Below are 25,896 nucleotides of genomic sequence, written 5' to 3'. Positions count from 1 at the left end.
ACTGAGAAATAACAGATTGCAGACTTTCATGTCAAATATCCTGACAGCATGCTCTTCCTCCTGAACCACAGAGCTCTCTCTGTTTCATTTTTCAGAAGGAAGCTTTCGCTGTGAGAACAACAGGCTGCTACCACTGAGACCTTGAGAGAACAATATCTGATCCATTCTCCCAAATCAATATGTATTATATTCAAAGATGTGTTAGCTGTTATTGACAGCCCCCCCCCCCCCCCCCCCACTTACATATTTAATATTGGGCTGAATCCCAGCTCTTATCCTCCTGGGTGTGCTGTCATCAAGATGTCGAAGGCCTTTTCTCATTTTGCACAGATTCTCTGGCTGCTGCCACAAAGGCAAAAGACAGACAAGTTGAAGGTCAGTCCACTCGGACAGATGAGTCTCTATTGCTTGTTATAACACCTGCTAACATACAACATGGCCCATCGCACCAACACTACATTATTGATGGCTTTATGGAAGTAGTTCAGCAGGAAAGTTGCCATAGTGCCGGGGTTGTTATGTTATAATATATGGCTTAATATCCAGAATTTTAATGTATACAAAGGTACCAGAAGTTACTCATGTCACATGTAATCACCACGTATAATACAGACCTGTCTCATGTATGGACAGCCCGAGGTATTAGACACAATATTAAAGACTTTGATTTAATAACGTCCACCAGAAAGTTTAGAACTGAAGAAGCTTTTTGGAGGAGAGGTGAAACGTCTTTAAGATCTTCAACCAGTCCAGTTGCCTTTGGATCGAGCTCCAAATTGACCATGACCTGGATGACTGAGAACCTGCACAGACAGATGTTTTATGAGATCCTGCTTTTCGGTCCTCACTTTCTCACCTTGAAAACATGTACTGTATACTACTATTAGCTCCTCTGTGAACCAGCAACCCTTCCAGTTCCCATCTGAAGGTACTTGAGCTGCAGCTTAGCTAAAATATAATAAATATAATATAAAATATAATATAAATATAAGAAAGGAAACAGTAAAGTTATTTCTCAAACAGTCTTTTGTAAGCAATTGTCAAAACTTGAAAACAACTTTTCCAGTTTAGCTGACCTCCAGAGCTTCCTGTAGTTTTATTCCAGCAACAAGGATCTAAGGTGACACTTGGCTGGTGCATTCACTTTCAGTTTAACCTCCAAATAGTGATAGTTTATTAGAGTTATATAAAGTCTTGGCAAAACACAGGAGGTTTGTGATGCAAATATTAGAAGGAGACAAAAAAAATAACCTCCTCATATATCTCTTCTTGGCTTTGATGTATTTCAACAAATGTTCTTAAAACATTTGTCAAAAGTGAAACACATGCAGAGTGGCTGCACCTCTGTGACTGAGTGTCGCATTGAGGTGATTAATAACACAATGTCAGAATGTCTTACTTCAAACATATATTTCATAATAAAATACACTGAGTAAATACACTGTGTTTAAGTATATCCATATAATATACCATAAGTTCCTCTGCAGTATAGGGCTTTTCATCAAATTTAAATGGGGATTAAATCATGATAAATAGCACCATATGTTAAATGCATCATGGGAAAATAACTACTTACAGGGCATCTGGCATATGGAAGCACAACACTGCTACATAGACGTGATGCTGTGATGCTGTGATCTACAGAGCTTAAAGTGCTAAAGAACAGGTATCACACTCAAACAAACACACCTTACTCCAACAGTGTTAAGACAGGAATGGCATTAGAGGGAAAGGGGAGAAGCAAAATGCTAATAAAATAAGAACTAAAACCAAGGTTTTGTCTTATAACAGAGCATTGAAAAGAAAAGTCTCACTGATCCATCCATATCTCTCTGTGGAGTCATTCTGCACAGCCATTGGGGGAAACGGCAACAAATGTGAAGCATTTTGGGGTAATTTTCTCAACAATCATGACAAGCGGTAATTTTAGAAACACAGGCGGCCATTTTCCCTCGACTTCAAACTAAAAAATGTTGTAAGGTGCTGAGTACAATGATTAGAACAGTGAAGTACGGTAATGCTCACTCACAGACAGTCTTTGTTATTTAACCACTTTTCTTTCAGCAAACTAAAAAGACAGATAACAATAAACTTGTGGAGAGACTTCAGGTCATATTTTAAGTTCAGACAACATATCTGATACCCATTGGCTAAAGTCAGATAGTAGCTAACATTAGCATTTAGCCACTTGAAAGACAATATAAATGTTAGCTAAAGTGGTTGGAAGCTAATATCATTAAGTTGTGTAACAACAGAAAGGGCTTCAATCCCTGGCTGACACCAAGTGGTTCAATGCTAGTATTAGCACTTTTTTTAACAGTAGCTAGTGGGGTATGAAATATGATGTTTCATATGAACACTTGTCAGATTTACCTTCCCTGTAACCTTTAAGGGCGAGAAGTGAAGAAAGAAAGCATTAACTTGTCTGGCTTTTTTTTCCTGTTGGATAAGTGTTCAGGAGGGAAACACAGCAGAAGTAACCGAACAGCTTCAGTGTGAGACTGGAGGGGAACGCTGGAATGAGGGGGAAAACAGCAGAGGAACGAGTGGGTTGGAATCAGAGTGACATTTCCAGGCCGTTTGAACGGGGGCTTGTCAAGGTGGTTAGAGGGTTTCATACAGCTGTTCTCAGCTATCTGTATACCAAGGTCGTCAAGTTTGGAGTGTTTGGCTGACAGCACGAGAGGTGAGTGTGAACAGAGGAGGGCCTGAGTCCAAATATGACAACACTGAGGGGGGAGAGAGATTTCAGCATTCTGTGTGTGTGTGTGTGTGTGTGTGTGTGTGTGTGTGTGTGTGTGTGTGTGTGACAGATGGAACAGTATGAAACAGGACACAACAAAAAGACAAGTATAGTTTAATTTTTTTTTACAAAATGCAAACTGACTTAAGTTCTTCTCAAATGATTATTGAATCATGGACTTTTAAGGAAATATCTTCTTTAAAATGGTTTATATGAAGGAGTTTTTGGACCAAATCATCCAGCTCCCATTATAGAACACTAACATGCTGCTACTAGAGATGAGGAAGACAAAGATGATGATGTCACAAACATATATATTCCTTATTGATATAGGTCACTATATTTACATCTATTGTAGTGTTGGTTTGCCTTTATGGATTCTAACCCTGACTCAGACAAGCTGCTCCATACTATAATATTGGTTTGAGTACGTTGCTTTCCATTTCATGTTTGTACATGGTGTTGACTCTTGGGTCCATGTGGACGGGTGTGTGTATTTAATCTTTTTTGCTTTGCTTGAGCTGCTCTTTTCTGACATTTAGGGCAACAAAAGGTTGATTCAAACTTTACCAATAGAAGAGAGACAAACGTCCATATCTAAAATAAAAGGACAAATATATTGTGAATATAATGTTGTGTGTGAGTAAGGACCATATTTCTCTTCATTGTCTCAGAATCTTGGCGTTAATGGACGCTTGAGTGAAAGTGAGGCTGAGGAACGAAAGGCTTGTTAAATTATGCATCACTTAAATCCTGAAATGTCAATTCGCTGGTGTACCGCGCTTCATATTACAGCTGTGCACTCCATCCAAGTAGACACACAGCTAATGTTTTGCATTTATATTGCTATGACCACAGGCACTTTCCTAAAATGCATGTGAAGTAGCATGTGTTTACTGGGTTTGTCAAATGTGTGTGGCAGGCATCAATATTTTGGCTCGACCAGCTGATAAATTGACTTAGTAGAAGCAATTTTCTTTGGATTCGAATCTAAGAAAAATGACACTCAAAGAAAGGAAGTATTAAATCCAAACATGAATCCTTCCTCTGAGTTTTGCAGATTTAAAACTGATCTGTTTTGGAGCATGATTTCTCTAGAAGTCTGAAACAGGTTGCAACATAAACTCTTTAATTGACACTCTAGATTTATTTTTCCAAGTTATTTATGAGTGTTTATGCACACAAACGTTTTTATGAAGCCCTCTGATCTTCCTTATCTGTGCTTTTGCTGCTTTTAGATTGGACATAGTTGTAAAAATTCAGAGAAAGGCATTGGTACCTTTTTCCCTTGTGTAAAAGATTGTGGATGTAAATATGGTTATTATATTTTGCACCAGTTATCTAAAAGATGAAGACAATATCTTCCCTCTGCTATAGGAAAATGTTTAGTTTAGACACAACATGTAACCACTCCATTGATATTAAAACAAGCTCAACACCGGTTAAGGATCTATCAAATGAAAACTTGTGGATTATTAGTAAAAGGAAATGCTAAAAATGCACAGCTAAAATCAGACTAGTTAGATAGAACGACTTGTGACCCCTCCAACTGAACCTCAACCAGCCGATGTGGCAGAAATCCTGCTTGATTCAATATGTTGACGAATGTGGGGTTCATATCTGTCTTCATCCACACTCTGATCCTGACATTGCTTTGGCTTCCTGTCCACGTTTGTATTGATTTTATTTCCCCTTTTAGCCCCCTTATGAGCCTGGGCACCCCCTCCGATCAGCTGATAAACTACAGATCTCGTCTTAAAATATTCTTATTTTAAAAGGCTGTGATTTCTGATTAAATTCTTCATTTTGATGTATCGTTATTCTACATTTTATTATTTTAAATTGAGGTGTTTGTGGAGCATTTTGTAACTTTGTCAATCAAAGTGCTGCATAATAAATGTTATTACTTCTAATAATATTTTATCATACCATGTTTACACGGCATCAAAAGTGCGTTTTTTTTTTACAAGGACAAAAGTCGGATCATCTTTAAGCACTCAGATCAACTTTATGTTCATACAGTGTTGCAGGAGTTTGACCTCTTCAGACTGTTTTTGCCTCTCAGTGCACCTCAGGAGGAAGTGAAGGTGTGTCAGAAAGCTCTACTCTGCTTCTACTAAAATAAATCAATAAATACATAAAATGTAGTTTTTTGATCTAAAAAGGTCAAACAGTTTTATCTCACCATGCTCCACTGAAAGGTGATGTCAACTGATACCTGAACCTACAGTATAAGGTCATGTAGACATCTCACACGTTGCTGTTGAAAAGTCTGATGATTAAGTGAAATGAAATTAGAAACTGAGAGTAGTCACAGCTTGAAAAAAGATTTGAGCTGCTGTGAGGAGCGATGAGAAGTTTGCAGCTACATGTATATCTATAATTCATCACTGCCCAAGCTAACACAATCACACGCAGCACTTTGCAACTGCGACTGAATGGGGTCTAGGGGTACAGAGCGAATGAGCACATTATTTCACTGTATAGTTCCTTTTAGACAACAGCAACAACGCCTCAGCACACAGAGACATAAAGATGAAGAGGGGGGCCAGGTGGAGGAGTAGGAGAGGAACAGAGTTGTTGCTCATCAGATCAATATCTTATTCCATGGTCAACTGCACAAAAAATCCCTATTTTTGTTTTTTCACACTTAACATGTTCACTTTCTTGTTGGGAAAGAATGAATGTGCTTTAGCTATGCATGGGTAAGAGTGGGGTTAATAGTTAAAAAAATGGAGGCATTGGAAACAGAGGAAAAAGAAAAGTCTGACCTCTTTTTCCTCTAAGAGGTTTATATCTAAATATGTCACCCAGGCATGCAACCTCATAGAGACGATAAGAACATAATGAATCTTATAATTAAATAGGCTTTATTCTGTGACTGTCCTTCACCTGCATGACAAAAATGCTAACACTCATCAAAGATAAAGAGTAGCATGGATTGAATATTTCTCCTGCTGAATGGATTCTGCTATCGCCCTCTTTTCATTATATCAAACTGAAACTCGTCACACATTTCACAGAGACACACACAACGTGTTATGGCAAAGGGTCACTCATTTAACCACCGTCGCAGAGTGATGTCCTTATATTGTTTAACTTATCTGCAAAGGCTTCTTCACTTAAGTCACTCACTATTTCTGAACTGATCCAGGAAGTCAAGAGATGCAGCCTTGAGCTGCTGAATTGATAACTGCACTTCTGATTAATAAAAGCAAGATAACAAAAATTGGGAAATTATGTTTAAATGCTTATAGAGATTTTTTTTATCATGCTGTCATATTGTCCTCTTAAATAAAGTACAGTATATTGCAATTTTAATGTAATCTATATTGCAATTTATCAGTTTCATAGACATTTGCTGATTAAATTCTGTTTCACAATTCTATTATATTCTTGCAAAGATTTTCTTCCTTTTCTGCCTGATGATGACAGCTCTTGTTTAAGGGTTTATTTTGAGACTTTTTATACTTTTATTTTAGAGAAAGGGCGGTGGGTAGAGTCAGAAATCAGGGCGGAAGAGGAGGGGAGTGACATGAGGGAAAAGAGCTACAGGTCGGATATGAACCCGGGCTGCCCGCTTGGAGGATTACAGCCTCTGTACATGGGTTGCACGCACTGACCACTAGGCTACCAGTGCCCCATGTGTTGTTGTTGTTGTTTTTTAAAGTAAAAAGGTATTTTTTCTTCCACACAGTCTTCTTCCTTGTTGAAACTTTGCATCTATATGACCAAAATTGCAATTCAAGAGATATATGCACCAGAAGTATTCACAAGTGTTTTTGTCATCTCACACACTTGCCTCTTGTCTGGTCATTTCTAGACAAATAAACTGTGTGGTTCGCCTTAAAGTGACCTTCATCCTGAAGCCCGAACAAATACAGACAGACACACACAGAACATAATCCATCATGATCCTTCAGCGTCCACTGCTAAAGAGTCGACATGAATACGAAGAACAGCGGAGTTACTGGAAAGAGCGTTTGTGTGTGTGCATGTGTAAAGGAAGGCAGGCGGAGAAAGGAGATAGCAGGTCAGACCTCGGTGATCTTGGTGGATTAGTGGAGCAAGGGGTCCTTCCGAGGCTCATAGTGTTAAGAGCTGACACCAGATCGTGTCAGTTTGTTGCATCTTATCCATCAGATTTTGTTCTGGTGCTAAAATGCCACTCTTAATAAAATGTAAACTAACATTGTTTTTACTGCTGAAAACACCTCAAAATGTTAGACGTACAGCCTGAGCAACATATAAGCACATTCTTCAATTTAAGTTGAAAGCTATTGGGTCTTCACTTGAGTTTTTCTATTTAATGTTACTTAATGCTTCCACTCTGTCAAAGATTCAGGTTTGTTAATCTAGTAGCTTTTGATGTTACTAGAAGCTAATGTAGCCTTTAGCCTTTAACCTTTAGCCTTTAGCGTGGAGCAGGGATGGGGAGCAGGCTTCAGATGTATAAGTGTGCTCACTTTACAAAATAAATTCACATCTCAACAAAAGCCTTTAAACTTCTATATCATGCAGACCTGTAGACACGCACTCAACTTGTTGAAATTGTACCAGGAAACCAAACCACTGGGTTAGGGGAAGAGTAAAGAGGGAGGTTTGGATTAAGATAAGGTGTTTAGAAAATTCAAAGTGAAGTAATGTTTGAACAACGTAACTTACTTCAGGTAAAAATAATAATAATAATAATGGCGGCTGCCATATTGGAAATGCTGCTGACTCCAACGAACTTGGTCAAAATGAGAAGCAGGTACAGAGGCAGGCTGAATGAATATCTTGATAGCTGAAACACTGCCACCTAACTAGCCTAGCTCATCATCTAGCTGACATATTCAAAGCAATGAAAATATCACAAACAAAGCTGAAAGTTCAAGGTCAGTAATGGGTTTTAGCTGAAGTGAAAGCTAGCCTCCTGGCAAACAGCTCGCCTGTCAGTCAAATCAGTCACCTCTCACCATAAAAAGCTATTTAGATCCAAAAAACCTATTTTGAAGGAGTCAGTAAACATGTAGATGTCTGTTGTAAAAATGGGCATTCTAAAACTGGCTCTAATGGGGATTTTTTGGCTTTTGGCAGCCAGAACTGCAGGTTTTTGCACTTACAGTATAGGCAATGGCTTTATTTCTCAAACACTTAGTTCCCATTCATAACACAAACCCCAATCTACTGCATACAGTGCATCATCCGTTCAACAACACCCCCTTCTTAAGGCCACTTTCTCACTCTTTAAACTTCTTCTTAATTACTAACCCATTTGCATCTCCGTCCTTATGTAACTGTGACTGGTTTCACTTCACTCATTTTTGATAACTCCATCTCAGGTGAGTCCAAAAATTAGTAGTAGGGCTCTATTTTATGTATCTAAGCTCCAAATTACAACTTCCGACAGCCATTTAATGGGCTGTTAAAATCTAAATGAACTGTGTAATAGACTGCAGAAACACTATTAATTTTGATATTTTTCTAATAGAGCTTCTGTACTTTTAAAGGACCTTTGCTGGAGTATATTTACAATGTTGCACTGGTACTTTTTCATTAGTAAATGATCTGTGGACATCTTCCACCACTGCAGATGTTTAAGGAGAAACAAGCAAAGGGAGGTGTTTGTGTGTGATTTTTTTTACCTTATAGACTTCCACTAAAGTTGAAGGGCATTAGATGCCATAAATCAATAATGATACCCAGCCTGGATCAACCTTAAGCTTGGCTAAAAAAATCATAGCGGCAGATGGCTCTACTTTCTTCATCACTTCTGTCACTCACCTCTCTCGCTCTCACTCTCTCCTGTTTTTCTTTGTGTTCTGTCCCTCTCTCTGGGCTTCTCTCCAGTTTTTACAATGAGCCGACGGCCAACAACACAAACATTGGCCCCGCTCTTCCGTCCGGCAGAGAGGACACAGAACAGCAGGGCAGTACAGCAAGGTTGCAATATAACTTTCCGCATGATCCCTCTGCAACGCCTACTCACCATACCTCAACAGCTCGCCGCTGTTTCAGAGCGAGATGATAGCTGCTTAAAAAATGAGAAAGAACGGCAGGGAGCCGGTGCAGAAAAGTAAAGATGCAAACCTGTAGCTAGCAGTAGTGTTTGTTAGGGTCAATTGAAAGCAGTTTGTGGTAACCTTTTGTAGCTTGGACTTGGATGTAACTGCCTGACCCTTTTTGATAACCTTAGAATTAGGGTATCATGGTCTACACAAAGTGTCAAGAGCTCCAAAGACAGAAGGAACATTAAATCAATTTTGGACATTTAAAAGAAAAAACAATAAATCAACCATTAAGAAAATATACCTCAGATTAATATAAATCATTAAATGCAGCCCTTTAGATGTCTTTTTTTTTTAAATTATACTGTATGGTACATCTTTTTTAAAGTATTTCTTTTGCCCAGAGTATTTACTGGATCTTCCTCCCACCCACTGGAGTGCAATGGAAAACTGCCCTTCACCTTATTTTTGTAATAGTAGCGCTTTAACTAGCCACTGTGATCGACACTCTCGATGTTCTTGTCATTAAAACCCCTCCTCTGTCCTTTTTGGATCTACTCTTTTCAACCTGGTTATAGTCTGCTCGCCTCGCTGTCTGTTCTGGGGACGGTCAAGCTCGTCTGGCAGTTTGAAGTCCACCACTCCTGTCTGACCTCGACAAGGGAGGTCCGGGAAAGTTTGAGCATTTGCAAGACAGGAGCATTGATCAACAGTTGACAGAATACAAAGATAACTGATTACGTTTTGTGCCTGTTTATGTGTTTCAGTTTGTTTGTACTGTGTTATTTGTGGAAAGAGTTTGGGAGTCCTTTTTCCGGATGTGTTAGGGTAAGGCCATAACCATCACACCTTTGAACATAAGACTGAGCTTAAGTACGATCAGCTGTCAACAGGATCATAGATTCACTGGTATAAATTAGGATAGTAAGGATATTTTACGCTGATTCTGGCAACAAATTTACTTTTCAGTTTGATTTGGAGGAGGCTTTTGGCCTGAGCTTAATTCTAACATAAATCCTGAATATAAAACTGCTACTTGTGCAAAGAGCTAATTGTAGAATTTCTCAGTGATAATATTAGATGAGCAACTGCTGGAAAAAATAATATATAACCTCAATATGCCCTTCATTGCCAATTAGTATAAAATCTTAATTAGAATCGAGGAGAAACCAAAAACATTTTTTTACCCTTCAGCTGTTCATGATGAGTCAGTATTTATGAAAACATTGTTTCATTTATATATTTATGGTTTTAGTTGAGGTCTCTCTCAGCAGTAACTTTTAGTTATAGTGAAGCTTAAACCTCCAGCTGTGCTATTTCATTTATGAGTAATATTTGGGTCAGTGTAAAACTCATCTACATCAAATAGAAGCAGAAATTACCCTCATCACACAAGCACCTCATAATGCTTTCAAGAGAGACTATAATCTGATTTTTAAGAATCTCAACAAGTTCAAGTAGATTTTTAAAATTACACCAGAGTGATTTCCTCTTTAAACAAAGCCCTCCAAACTTTTCAATCACAAGAGAACAAATTGTGATGGTTTGTAGAGATAATTATACAGCCAGGCAGTGGATCTGTGTGTGTTTGAAGAGCAGGTAAATGAGCTGAAGATCATTCTGCAGCCCTACTGACATCACTGTCAACAACATAATGATATAACCAGGTGCTGTGACAAGACATAAAGGCTTCTGTGAGATAGAACAGAAACATACAATTCAAGATGTTGGGGGATGCTTGCTCAAGATGTAGATTTTCATACACTGTAAAAACTAACAGCACATCTTAGGAAGAGAAGTAAGTAGACCGAACTTAAACATCAACAATCTTTGGGGTCACTCGTTCACCTGAACCTAAAAATGAATAATTGATGTAATAAATCTTTTGTTGTGAGTACTGCTCAATCATGGAGCATTTTAAGTTATTTATTCCAGTGTGTTCCAATGACTTATTTATCATTGTGACTTTACCCCAGGAAGACTTCTGATTTTAACTCCTGTGTTTCCTCTACAAAACTGTCCTTAAAGGGACAGTTCATTTTTTTATTAAGTGGGATTGTATGAGGTTCTTGTCAAGAGTTGGTGTATTACCTACAGGAGATGTTGATCAGCAAGGGCCTCTCATAGAGGAAGTGGCCAGGTTACCTGTCCAGAATGATTTTGTTTGTCATGTAAAGCACTTGGACATTGTGTTGTTATATATTTAAGTTGTTTTCAGAACCTCTAAGATCCGATCAATCTAAGACAAACAGAAATAGAATAAATGTTACAGCAGTCATAAGAGCACCTTATATAAAACATTCAAAGTCTTATGGTAGAAAAATACATTTTAATTTGAGATGAGCCAAGTCTGTTCTTTGAGAAACAAAAACAAAGAGAGGGTTGGGTTCTCAAAATTGCTCCGAATGCTGTGACCACTCTTATCAGCTCTCCACACCGCCTTGTAACAGCTTCACATTGAAGATAAGAAAGATTCAGACAGGTCTCACTGAGAAGATGAGTTTATGTTTGGGGGGTTTGTGTGAAAGCGGAAAAAAAAAAGGGTAAGACACTGGAACGTAGCCACATCAACAGCAGAACACAGAAGGGCAGGCGGAACCAAAGGTCCCTTCCACAGGGGGAGTTATTAAGGCGTTGCACACGACCCACAGGGGAGCGAAAGGGCAGAGAGAAGAGCTCATTACCCATAATGTAGAAGAAGAACTCTCACCTACACGACAGCCTTTAGTCTCACACACGCTCTCAACCGCTTCGATAATCAGGCTGCCTTTTGCTGAATCGAGTAAATATGATTTAAACTGCAGATGTGATTCTGAAGACGAAGAAACGGTCAACAAAGACCAATCAGAGGTGGGGAAAGGAGGAAGAGCAGGCTTAAAAAAACCTGCCTATTGATGAGTTCTCAATCTCTTTATGCAGACAACAATATTAATGTAAATGATGGTGGAAACAGTGCTCTGATTCTTCTCTCTCATAAATCCATACACAGAGGTTAACCTGAGCTCAAAGATCTGGTTTAAACTGGCTGCTCTGAGACACCAACACGATATTGTTTACAAGCTTTCTACTTGCAATGTGACATAGTTGATAATAAACAGAGGTCTTTACAAGTGACAATTATAAACAATATTACCTGTAACATGCTTTTTGTCCAAACTGCCTTTGTAGGTTTGACATTTTGTCTTGGTAATATCAACTTGGGCTCTTGAAATAGTGTTTAGATCATCCATATCCACCTTCAAGTCACAACCATGAATGAGAAACCAAGATCTTTTCTGAACACTCCTACATATCCAACTTTATTCTCAATATGTCAGTCGCTGCGGAAAAACATCAGCGCCTCATCAGCAAATAAATGTTTGGGTTTTTTTTCAGCTGAAGCTATAACACTGAGATCCTCAACTTTGGAGTCTATGAAACCTCTAACATCCTTGCAACATGACAGAACATTGGGGAGTCAGATTTTGTGCAGTTTTGTGGACTATTTTGAACAACCACAAAGGGCCGTGTAGCAATGGCGTCCACTTCTTGGGCTGGACAGCTTGTACATTAGCTAGTACAGTAGCTGATGCTGAGGTGACTTCTTCCCAAGCTTCACAGTATACATGTTCTTTTGGCCTGAGGTCCTTTGGCCTTCTCTTACCTGGTTGATGATGTAGATGCCGTAGTCAATCCTCTGCCGTCGGAGGATGGGGTGGAGGTAGTGGAGCCAGTACTTTAGGTGGTTTTCTCTGTGGCGGAACGGGATGATGATGGCCACCTGAGCAATAAGGGAAAGGTTTTTGTTTATGATTTCTCACTATCAAATCAAAAATATTGACCAGTAAACCTTTCTGCATTTCTTTCAGTAGAAGAATTCCAATGAAAAAATCAAAGCCACAAGCAGCATTGAATAGGCCCTCTCGTATCTGCACGTCGGGATGTGTCACAGCTGTGGGGTACGTCATGGCTTGAGTTTTCATGTGAATTGGACCGTGATAAAAGGAGTAATGTGTGACTTCATGTGGCCACGTTGACCAGCGGTAATTACAGTAAGCACTGTGGTGATGCACATGACGTTCAGAGTAGTAGATGTGGATGTTTGTTTGGAAACTTACCGCCTTAACACTAGGTGGCGTTGTGACTATGAACTAAATTCTGCATGCTGTTCTGTCATCAAATATGCAAAATTCATCCCACTAAAAGTGCTAATTATTTTCGGCATGTAGGTAAGAAAATGAATAAGAGTTTATTTATTCCAATAGGGACGTCAGACAACTTTTGGTGCTCGGGCCCTAATTTATAAAGTGATTAAAAAAAACCTGTCAAATCTTATGTATTAGTAAAGGTGCACCAGGTGAAACTTTTCTGTATACAAGGACAAAGATGAGACAGACTTCCTGTGTCAGAGTGTTTATTTGAGTGATTATGCCTCAATGAGTTCTGTCTCACCTTGCACTGAACTGCTCTGCAGCAGAACATCTTTTTTGTATAACAAACCCCCCATCATCATCACATCAAGTTGCTGTTCATTCATAATAAATGAAGCAGCTCAAGGATGGAGCTCTCAATGGCATCACAGATTTGAGGCAGATTTGAGTCCGTCCCGTATCTCTGCGCTCTAAGTGACTCATTCTCAGCTGTCCAAACAGTCCAAGGCTGAGCTCTAATCTACCGTGTGGCTTCATGATGATAACACACTCACAAGAAGACAGGCAGCACTCCGACCGCAGTTTGTGCATGGTCAGGGTCGTGATGTGTGCACCTGTTTCATTTTCATCTTTGCTGCTTAAGGACGCACCTGGATCTCAGTGATGGTACAAAAGAGTAGTGAAACTTTTAACACTTTAAACTTTGTTTTAGATAACATTTCATGCGCATGGCTTCTGGTGTACCTATATGTATAATATGGAAGCAGATTCATGCCAGGAAAAGTACAAAAAAGAAAGAAAAGAAAATAAGTTGAACATGATAGAAAAAAACACAAGAAAATGTTTTAATCACGATTAATTGCTGAATTTCAATAGTTAATCACGATTAACCCACTTTTAATCGGCTGTTTGAAATTCTTTTATTCTGCATTTCAAATCTGTTTTTTTTAACTGTCTTAAGCTAGAGATACTTTACTTCCTATTTTGATACAAACCTGCTTTTAATTTGAAAGAAATAAATGAGCTTTGGGTAGCTTGAACGTTATGGCATTAACATAACCACAGAAAAAGGAACACTTTAAGGATTGAAAGGTCAATGAAAACAGTGAACGCTAAAAGAGTGAAAGATTTGTGTCACAAGGGGGATATTTCTTTTGACTTGTCAACTGAGCTGTCCGAGTTTCTTCAAAGTAAAAGAGACATCAGAGGCAGAGTTGTGTGGTTCCCAGAAGCTGGGGTGGCTTACCTACAGTACGCCTAAAGGGATAAAATAGCACCTGATTAATGTGATTAAAAAGTGAATGCGTTAAAGAAAACTGAGAAAAACAGTTCTTGTGTTACAGTTATGTTTTGCTTTCTTTTAGAGGTGTGTTTCTATTTTAAAAATATTGAGTTTAGTTACATGGATTGATAAAAAAATGTGTGAAATTCAGAGCGACAGACGTATGTACAGACCTTCCATCTGGGCCGACAGTCAGGCGGCGTGTAGCGGCCTCCCTCCGTAACGTTGGGGTTTTCTTTCTGCACGCGTTCCATCGTCATCTGGGAGCTGAACTCGATCAACAAACGACCCACTGAGGTCCAAAAAAGAAAGAGAGAAAGAATTAGTGAGATGAAGAGGATAACAAGAGAAGACCGAGTAGGAGATACAAAAAAGATGACGGGCGGAGAGGAAGCAAGGAGAGGGAGTGAGGGAGTGAGGGAGTGAGGGAGCGAGGGACAGAATGAAGGAGCTTTAAGCTTCAAAGCAGCACTGTACATGTTTCAAAGCAATGTGTGCAGAAATAATAGTTTCTGGGGACACAGTATGCATAATGCAGCATTTAATAAGAAGCACAGGCTTGGGAAAACATATATTCCTGAAAAAAATATAAACAAAGACTTTGAAGTCAGTCAGAGTAAACACAACATGAAAGGTAATTACGCTGCTCAGTGATGAAGCAACAACGACCATACGTTCTATCTCTACCAATCTATCCATCATCCCTTTGAGTACTGACAGATCAAATGATATTAAGACTCATTTCAAAAAAGACAAGGGTTGGCTTTGGATCTCTGTCCCAGATCATAAATACAGAGCCTCGTTCAGGGAGCCAGGATCATTAAAATATATGAGCGAGCTCTGTTTGGGCTCCAAACCAAAGTCCTGCAAGCACAAGCAGACTCTGAGCTCTCATTCTGCAGCGAAATGTCACTCCTTAGTGAATGTGTTTTCTTCAGCGTCAGAAAAAAGGCTCATTAGTTAATTCAGAAAGCATCGAATTTAAAGGAAAAGAATGATCGTTGATAGGTGGTTACTTAAAAAAATAGAGAATCTTGTCTGTGGAGGAGTCATTCGATTTAAACTAAACTGACGGCACACCTTTAAAAGGTTCGGTACATTTGTCCATTTTGTGCAATCAATCATTTTATTTTGACATTTTAGACTAACTGAACTGAGCTTGATACCATGATACGAGACAAAAATCCAACGAAATGACTGAAAACAACTTTTTATGGATTTATTTGATTTGTTCTGTGTCTAAAACCTGTCACATCTTGTTGTGCTGTGCAGAGCTGCACTCCCTTCTGTTAAAATTTGTTAGAAATACATCACTGAGCACCACTGTTTGTACCAAGTTACATTATCCTCCACTACAATAAATCAAGGTACAGCAGTTGACTCAATGTTTGAGTCATTCGCAAATTCATCATTTTTTTTTTCTGCTCAAAATAGCACCTTTCTGTGAATCCTCCCAGGGCTCGAAAAAGTGTCAGGAAACTGCGTGATTTAGTCATTTTGTGAGTAGCATTTGTAACAACCTACAGTGCACAGATGTATTAGGACATTATTCATGATTTTGATTTTTTGATTTTTAGTTTTTTTGGAATAATGAAGTTACATATTTCTGACCTGTTTTTACAGATTAGGCTCTTCATTAGCAAAGAATGGGCTCGCTGCTACAGGCTGGCAGATATTACAGTCCAGCAGAAGAGTAGCTTCACCATGTCTAAAGGCTGAAGTGCGTTTGAGTTATGTTTTGGGCCCTGTTGCCTTTATTAGATAGGACAGCTGAAGAGAGACAGGACATTCTGGCTGGAGAGAGTGGGGGATGACATGCAACAAGGTCTACAGCCTCTGCACATGGGGGTCCGCGATAAACCGCTACAGGCTTCCCTGCGCCTCATTTTAAGTTTTAGACTAACATAACAACTTAGTCCCTTTAAAAATGTAAAAATGCATTACTCAATGTAGCAATCAAGAATGTAAGAAAGCAAACAAGAGAAGACGAAAAAAGAAAAGAGAAGCTGGGCCGTAGTGCTTCTAGAAATGTCTTAAGTCAACACTGAAGGGACCGGAAACAAATGATCAACTGGATCTCTTTTCATCTGAGTTATGGATACTTGTGATAAATGCCTTTGGTTTTTGAAGATTTGTTCAATATTGCAATAACAATAGGAAGTGTGATAAATAATAAAAAAAATGCATAAAAACTTCTTTCAGACTTTTTAAGTCTTTTTTCTGTTCTTTGTGTTTTACAGAATAACTGTTTACATCATGTTCCTCCTGAATGAAATACCTGTTGAAAATGTTTTATTAGCACCAATGTATTAGCACAAATGATGTGAGGCTATCTGACAGCTAGCTTTAACGTCATCTGACTCAATCAAAATGAAAAAAAAAATATATATATATATATATATATATATATATATATATATATGAAAATATAACATATTGTAAATAAAAACATTTTTTCTTCTTTATTGAGAAAAATTTAGACTTTTCCAATGTTGTTCATTTTGAACAGTCCCATACATTGAAAATTACCGTGCAGTCCTAATCTGGACCACAGCTGGTTTGAGCGGCTCCATTACAGTTATTTCACGTTTACAGTAACATACTGTACTGAAAACAAAAGAAGAACTCCAGACTATTTCAGCTTTGATTTCTTGTCTCTGCCTCTGGATTCTAAAAATACACAACAAACAGCAGAAACTTCAATCTAACACAAGATTTTCTAAAATAGGACTCAATTTATTGCGTTTACCTGACTCAGATATTCAGCCTTTTTCATTAGGGCCACAGGATGTGGTCAAAAAAGCTGAAAAATCTCAGTCTGTCAATAAAATGTGAGAAAATGTGAGAAAACCTTTAAAACATTTAAAAAAATTTAATAGAATTTGTAGACTTGTAAAGCTATAGAACGACATTCTACATCATGAAATATTTTTGAAGTCATATAGGTTATCAAAAATAAGATATATATGATTCTGTTGCAGCTACTGTATATAAATAACAGGTGATACATGTCATGTGTAGGGGTACATGTTTGATCACACAGCGTGAGAGCTGCAGAGAGCAGAGATCAAGTTCAGTAAAAGTATACGAGATAATAATCCTCTTAGCATTGATGTATGGGCTTTGTGCTGAGAGGTCTCCTCCAATCAACGCTGCTGATGCGAGGAGCGTGATCGATGCCAACAAGGTTACATGTTCATAGCACACCTCTTTATCAAACCACAAGAGCTGAATGCAAAATATTCCCACAGCCCCGTCCACTGGCTGCCTCCGCCGCCCGTCACCCACAGTCTTCTCCGTCCTCTCTCGTGTCTCCGTTTGATTTTTCTCTTTCCGCCTCTCACAGTAATGAGACAGTAAGTGGAACATAGTGTTTTCATCTCGTCTCAGGATGACGTGAGTCAGCGCTCGTGCAGAAAAAAAAAAAAGGACACACCGACAGGAAACACAAGTTCTCACACTAAATGATGCTATTTTTAGATTTATACGGTAGGTTGTTTGTTGTTGTTCGACCCATATTGTCAAAAATTAATTGATGCAGTAATCTTTGAGGATCAGGCAAATAGTGCAGTGAAGTCTTCTGTGGAAAAACTAACCCACTTCAGGGATTGCTTTATTTAGGGCAAGTCTGGAATTCATTTCAAGGCAATGAGAGCTTTGTTGTTGTTTTCTGCACGGTGGATCTACGGCACACACGGCGACCTGGCTATACTTTAATATGTGATTTATGATATCAAGGTTGTTTGGGTGGTATTATACGTCTTCTGGATGTGGTTTCCATTTCAGCCTGATCCCACCACACCGACACACGGGCTTTTAGAATTTCTTCATGTGCTTTGTATTTTTAGATTCTTGTGTGAAACAATAAATAAATGAATACAACTGCAGCATCACTGTGTTCATTTTGTAGCTGTAAAGACTCAGCTTTCTGTTCCAACACAGTGCCGTATGCAGTTTTCAAACAGGTCATGTTGAGGGTTAATGTTTGCAGAGAACCGTCCCAACATGAATGGAGCAACATGACTCAGTAAAGTCTAATACAAAGCTCAACTGTGAATCCAACAGATCCAGCACTCAGTACTATGACAGACAGACGGACGTCTCATCAAAGATCAGAAGTCAGAGTTCTTTTTACTTTTATATACTGTATATTCATTTATATATCAATATAGATTCCGCCACCAGGGGACTCTAAATCATCCATCCATCCATTATCTGTACCACTTTCCGTGTTCGGGGTCGAGGGAGGCTGGAGCCGATTCCAGCCGCCACTGGGCGAGAGGCGGGGTACACTGTGGTGTGTTCGCCAATCAATCACAGGGCTGACATGCAGAGACAGACAACCAGCCACACTCACATTCACACATACAGGCAATTTAGAGTCAAAAAATTGACTTAACCAGCATGTCTTTGGTCTGTGGGAGGAAGCCGGAGTACCCGGAGAGAACCCACGCATGCACGGATAGAACATGCAAACTCCACACAGAGAGGCTTATGTCTGACAGGGATTTGAACCAGGAACGTCCCCGCTGTGAGGCAACCAGCGCTAACCACTACACCACCGTGCAGCCCCGGCTCTCAATCAATACTGCAATAACAGAAGATGACGTTGAGGCTGGCCGAGAATCATGGGAGTTCGATAGACGAGGATCTACTACTTACTTTTTTCTTCATTTGACAAAGCATATCGCCTCAGATAACAAACTAGTACTTCAATTCAAAAAGATTCCAACATTACACTAGTTTAATGTTTTAGAGCCAGCTGAGAAATCGTATGGGATAAAAACTACACCATCTAGATACGTTGATGGTAAGTTGATTGGCGCAAATGACGAGACAAAAAGTGATCAGCCGCACGGTAAGAGACTCACGTCACTCTTGCATCACGATGTCTGCATTATTGTCGGCGCTGAACTCAGAGACACACTGTTGTTGTTTTGATTAGAAGTGAAGGTGACAGGCAGAGGTCAGGCAGCTTCCAAATAGACTGCTGACGTGAGTGAAGGAACCTTTTTAAACCATCACCAAGATCATCCTGTATTACTGTGACAAGCAAGAGATCAATAATACAAAGTGAGAGTATGAGTGTGTTACTGAGGAAAAAACACACACAGAGAGAGAAATATGTGTGTGTGTGCATGTAAGAAAAAAAAAAAGGTAATGTGGTTTTGAGCTAATGATGAGGAGGACAAGTGATTAATGAGAACTGTAATGAGTGGTAGCAATTAAAATGCATGTACATCACACACATACACATACACATATTATCTAAGCTTATCTATGTGGTGATATTACAGTAATACATGACAGGATGATTGACAACCCACACTGCAAATACACACACATACACTTACAGTTCTTAATGTATAAACGCCCAAATTCCCGCCACAGTAATGAACCAAATGTCTGAGATAACAGGTTAGTAGTACATGTACTGACGCAGTACACTGAGAGCTCAAACCTGTGGGGCTGTAATTCAGCCTTCGGTCTTACTCGATAACGAGGGAACAGAGTGAGGAGAAAAAAGGGAGCACTCAGGTGTGTGTGTTTCTCCAGAGGCATCCATTTACAGGTATTTCAGAGCCCTCTTCGTTATCTCCACCCCCTCCTCTCTCTCTGTCTCTCTGTCACTTTTTGTTAATTTGCTTGTTTCCCCACAAACCACACAAACCCTAAACATTACTGAAGTATTACTGATGACGTTCACTTACACTCACTCTCCACTATAGGCCATCATTTCTGAATATTTGATCATTGTGTGGACGTTTTATCAGGTACATAACCGGAGGCTTACATAGTCCCATGTTCACATGATATCCGCTCTCATCGGTTCTACTCCTGCAAATATCGGGTCGTTCTGTGTGTTCGAAAAAATGTGAGAGAAATTTGTTTTTTTTTTAAGGTGAAAATGAGAGGGAACTGTGAAATGCACAGTCAGTGGTACAGCAGAGAGTTGCTGCTGAGGCTTGCTGGTGATGTGTTTTGGCCTGCCATGTCACATGACTATCACTCTGATACATGTCTATAGCAAACTTCTCCCCATATGTCTTCTTTTTCTTTTCTCCAGCTGTCCTGTCAATAAAGGCAAAACAAACTGCATTTGTCATTAGACACCTTTTTCAATTCTAGCCCTCACATTTGTAATTTATTCAGGGGGGGGGGGGGGGGGGGTTCTTGTCATGTGCCTCACAAACAAACAAAGAAAAACTTTGCAATCTTTTAATTATATGTATGTCACCTCTGTTAAATCTCAATGCTAAGTAATTGAATGTTTTCACCCTCAAAAAAAATCGGTCTTCCTGCGCAGGAGTTTTGGAATAAATCTGAATTCCAAGCGAAAGTTTCTTTTTAATTTGATTCCATTTGACCATCTGTGACAGTGAAAGTAAGCAAACACTTTTCTTTTTTTCCCCATTAAAGTCCATGCACAGAGCACCAGGACTCTGCGTATATCACATGGTCAGTCTGGCCATCTGAGCTCACGAAGCACCCGGCAGGCTGCTTGTTAATCAGACATCCTGCTCTGACACCTCCTGTGCTTTCCTGTTACTTAAGCAACCACTGGAGCCAGGCCAAGGTCCAGTTTCAGTGAGAATGTATGAGTTTTAAAATTGAGTTTACTTCTTTTGCTTTAGGAGAGAGAACGGGTAGAGGAGAGGGGAGAGGAAAAAGGAGGGAGGGAGAGACTGTTCCTGTCCTGCTGCCTCCCACTGACACAGACTCTGTGACAAAAGAGACTTTCAGCCCTCTGAATCTTATTAGCCCGTCCACTCCCTCCTTCTTCCCTCTCTCTTTCCTTTTCTCTCTCTCTCAATCATGTACAAGTGTCTCTACCAACTGTGGACTGTAATTGCTATTCTTCCAGCGATGGAGAGAAAAGAAAGGAGGCATGTGATGGAGAAAGGGAGTGAGAGAGGACAAATGCGCGTGAGGAACATGAAGACCTTAGGCCAAGCAACCTTCTTTTCTTCAATTTCTCCCACTCTCTCGGTCGCCCTCTCTCTTCTTTGCCTTCTCCTTTCAATTGAAAGGTTCCTGATTAGGCTCTAAGAATACATCATGTCAAAGGCTGTGTTCAACTATGAAATCCTGTTTGTGTGCGTGTTGTTTTCCCTATCTGCATGTCAATGTGTGAATTTACTGGATCAGAGGATTATCGGTATCGAAGAATCTGCTCGACACACAAAGCATCCAGTCATCTGTTTGTGCACGTATCGATGCACAACACCCTGTGTGTTTGTGTGTGCTGGAAATGAAGGCATGAAGGGTTAACAGTGGTGCATTCAAGGCTCACTAAGACCTCACAGAAAAGGCTGCGGCTTTATCCGTGAACTGGCAGCTCTGTTGTCACAATGTGTGCAGGAAAATGACATCAAGGTGACAATAAAGGGAAACACTGACTGTAGAAAGAGGATAAAGTGACACTGGTCTATCTAAGGATTAGAAAGGTTGCTGCTTTGAGGTTTCCTTTAGAGAGCAAGAGAAAGACTTTCAACTAGAGTTCTGAACCATCAGATTCTGAGGAATAAATAAAATAACCTTGACAAAAAGGTAACAAAGACGTGCTTATCTTCTGCAGTGGAACGAACAGATATCATTTTTTGAAGGAAATACAAACTTTAAGAGTGGATTGAAAATTGTTCAAAGTCATGCCTTCAATCAGAAACAATAGTGCCTACACATACCACGAGTCAAGCTTCACAAAATGAGGAGATTTTTTTTTTTTTTTGCATCAACATGTTTTAACTTTTGGGACACTTTTCAATGTCTAATATATTTTTTGTATGTTCGGCTGCTCATTGTGTGAATCTCTGCTTATTGTGCTGCTGCCTGTCTTGGCCATGACACTCTTGAAAAAGTGATTTTTTTTTTAATCTCAACGAGTTTCTTTCCTCTTAAATAAAGGTAAGAAATAAATAAATCCCCAAGGTTGAGAATACAACCTTGTACAGGAATACAAGGTTGTTCTTAATTATCATTAGATAGACAAACTAATGAAAGGAACATATTGTGTAAGATGAAGATGTAACCATGATTCCCAAATCGCACTTCTACAGTATAAGGAAATCCATTGACAAAGCTTTAAATTCTGTTGCATTTCCCCTAACGGCTACAAAACCGACTGAAACAATTGAGCCTTTTTTCCTGCATTTTCGTCAACACAGTTTTTTTTTTTGTGTTGAGAGACATTAGAGAGACCAAACTGTAGGAAAAGCCTCATTTCATGGGCAATGTTGGAGATAAAATAAACCTATAGCGTACAGTTTTAATGGTTAAAAAAACTTTTGTAAGGGTATTAAAGGGGGGCAAATAAAGCCCTAACCCAACGCTAACACAGAAGCAACGACTGTTGTTCCAGTACCGCCATGAACAACAGCTAAAGCATGAAAAAACCTCTCATTTGTTTGATTGGGGCCAGTGAAGACTAACACTGGTACCTGGAACACAAAGATGTTCCCCGTTATTCCTTGGACTTTTGTTCCCATGTGCAAAAACATTAGCATCCATTGAAGGAGTGGTAAATAATCAGAATAATTTTTGGAAAATAACAAGACGACACACAAGAGCAAACAAGGATTTCATTCACGAGTGTGAGTTTCAAGCGTGCTGATGAAAGTAATTACAGCGTGAAACACTCTCCTGATTGTGGAAAAGATAGTGCTGTTTCTTACATCAATAACACTGCTCTGATCAGCATTTATTGAAGGACCGCTCAATGCTCCATTCAAACCAAGTGTTGTCGATCGTTATCCAAACAAGTCGGGCAAAAAGCACTTAATGGCTCCAATCCATGCACACAGTATGTTCGCTGATGTGTTTTTGTTCTCAGACGGAAGAGGCTACAAGTAGGGGGGCATGAAACAGATGGAGAATTCATGTAGCACAATGTTGCATCCTTGAACAAGAAACAGGGTGTGTGTGTGTGTGTGTGTGTGTGTGTGTGTGTGTGTGTGTGTGTGTGTGTGTGTGTGTGTGTGTGTGTGTGTGTGTGTGTGTGTGTGTGTGTGTGTGTGTGTGTGTGTGTGTGTGTGTGTGTGTGTGTGTGTGTGTGTGTGTGGGAATAAAGACGCGGATAAAGTCAGTATAGAGAATAAAAGGAAGGACTGATGGTGAAGAAGGATGAAAAAGAGATACGGCTTCAGAGACAGAAGGACAGCAGAGGGGGAACAAATGAAGAGAGGTATGTAACTGCAGAAGACAAACAGAAGATGTGAACCGGGGTGACAGATAGTGTGAGGTGGTGAGGATAATTCCATGGCAACACCAGCAAAATGAAGGTTTCACTTCTTCACAGTCGTGTTTGCTATAATTATCAAGTTTGGTATTTGCTTTGTATCCCAGGCTGTCAGCCATGAAAAGACCCAGAACATCTTATATCGATATTGCAAATAAACCAGAGCAGAATAAATGAGAACGAGATAGGCCTCATTACTTCACAAATTCCACACAGTGAAAGTAGCTCGGAATTTACTGTATCATCAAACCATGACTCAGGTTTTACAGGGTTCAGTGAGCTTTAAAGAGCGTTTTGATATAAAACAGAGAGTTATTTAATTACTCTCCGCCAAAGTGTGAATGTATAATTGACAGACAAACACGGACAATAAAACTTACAACTTTCTATAAACATGTTTTTCAGTACTTCCAAGCAGTAACAATACTTGATTTAACTAATATCACACTATAGCATCACCGAGTTATTAAAGAGTCCAAGTGCTGAACTCTTTAGGGCTCAACAGTGTAGTTCGGAAGTAAAAATCTCATTCATTTTCTCCCAAGCGGATATGATTATTAGCCATCCAAGGTAGACTTTCCGTGAGCTACCTGTGTGTGAAACAATCGCACAAACTCCTCAGAGATACAAGTTCGTTTGATATCAACCTCATTTTAAGAAAAATATGTTTATGAGAAAAGAACTACACTACACTACCCACGACCACAGAGTGTCACAGCAACATCTCTGATTCGTGAAACTCGCTGTTACCATGGCAATGTTTCTCGCCCATCGGCACCCAATGCAAACGGAAAGATTTGCTAGCAGGCTAGCTACTTAGTTAGCTAACACGAAATGTACCAATAACCTCGTTCTGCCGCAGTGAATGTCATTTATATATTCAACAACACAAACTACAAGATATTACAACACTTGTATTAACAGTATGAGCACTATAACAACGAAAAAAGTTACATTTAAAAAAAAAGGGATATCATTCGCAATGGATTGTGGGATGTGTAGTTCCTTGACTCCTGAAGAAAACAACTGTTCACAGTCTTGTACCTTTGCCTTTTTTCTCCACTTTCCGTGCTGTTTTGGCGCTGAATCAAATGAACTTTTTTAAGAGTATTGGGGTCGCTGGCTGTCTTGTTCCCAGGCTTCAATCTTTTGATATAAGGACTTTGTGAAATTTCAATGGAGGATTTGAACTTTACTTCTGGAACCAGATCCATCAAAAAAGTGGGCGGTCACTGTTGAGCTCTGAATTGACTTACATGGACTTGAGCTTATAAAGCACTTTTCTAGTCTTCCGATTACTCAAAGAGCTTTTACACCTGCATGTAACACCTATCCATTCACACCCACTCACACACTGATGGCAGAGGTTGCTAAGTAGTGAGAAGTAATAAATCCCATTCATACCCTCATTCATAGGGGTTAAGTGTCTTGCCCAAGGACACATTGTACATGTTGCTGCAGGAGTTGGGGATCGAACCCTCTACCTTGCGATTGAGAGATGACAACTCTACCAACTGAGCCACAGCCACCTCTATTCAGTACAGAAATTAATTTTATCATGACCTAGACCAAATAAACTATGAAAAGCGAACAGATGACAATTGATATATCTCTAATAAGTTATATATGTCTCTAAATTGCTGTTTTTTTTTCTTCTAAAATTGCCTATCATAAAATAAAGAGTCTCATTAACAAGTCCGAGGAGAAAACGTCCTCGATCACATGAAAAGGAAGGAACAGAGGAACTTGTTTTTAATCACACAGCCTGTTGTTTTGTTGCCTCAAACAGACAGTTATGTGAGCGTGATACTTGATTATAATTATCCTATTAATCTGGAATTAACCTATTCCAAGTAATCTAGGGACAGCAGTCACGCTGTGTTATTTGCTGGCTCCGTCGACCATGCAAACTAGTGTGTATTTCCCTAGATGTTGTTTTTGGCTTGATTTGGACTGTTCTCCCCCATTACATGATATCAAATCTGCATGACTGGCAGAGGAGACGACACAAGCACGCCAGCCTGTGTGTGTGTGTGTGTGTGTGTGTGTGTGTGTGTGTGTGTGTGTGTGTGTATGTGTAGGCATGTGTGTGTTTGGCAGCACAGCTACAGGTTTCACTGCCACTCTCCAGCTGGCCGCATTGATGTTGGGGTTGGCACATATGCCGACACACACACACATTTTACAAAAACTATTCTCAGAAGAATCAGTGTCAAGAAACAGCCAGAGCGGGGCACAAGACGAGGCCAAGGTCACATTGTTGTCAGAGTGCTGTGAAGCCTTTAGTGCTCAGGATGGACACACATGGAATGATGCAGCGAGCTGGCTCCAGGCTGCCAGAGGATTACAACATTGGACTCAGCTTGTTGTGCTGCCAGGACATTTCAGCCAGGAATAACACAGCAGAAAATAGTTCATAATTAATCTAGAAATTAGTTATGTTATTAGTTAGTTAAGTATGTCAAATAATGTCAATATAATCGGGGCCCAATTTGAGGTGAGTTGAAACTTTCTCC

General features: G+C 39.5%; 1 protein-coding gene across 1 annotated transcript in view; it reads right to left on the bottom strand.

The window, feature by feature from the left end:
- Positions 1-25,896, bottom strand: part of b4galt2 (UDP-Gal:betaGlcNAc beta 1,4- galactosyltransferase, polypeptide 2) — a 167,882-nt gene that overhangs the window by 72,902 nt on the left and 69,084 nt on the right. Inside the window, exons 3-4 of the mRNA XM_020635224.3 lie at positions 14,319-14,437; positions 12,377-12,493 (exon numbers count right to left, since the gene is read on the bottom strand). Coding sequence (XP_020490880.1) covers positions 12,377-12,493; positions 14,319-14,437 — 236 coding nt within the window. The remainder of the gene's footprint in view (positions 1-12,376; positions 12,494-14,318; positions 14,438-25,896) is intronic.

Source organism: Labrus bergylta, chromosome 4 (genome assembly GCF_963930695.1).
Source record: "Labrus bergylta chromosome 4, fLabBer1.1, whole genome shotgun sequence".
Classification (NCBI taxonomy): Eukaryota; Metazoa; Chordata; class Actinopteri; order Labriformes; family Labridae; genus Labrus; species Labrus bergylta.
Note: the sequence above shows the minus strand (reverse complement) of the source record. Positions and strands in the feature narration are given on the sequence as shown.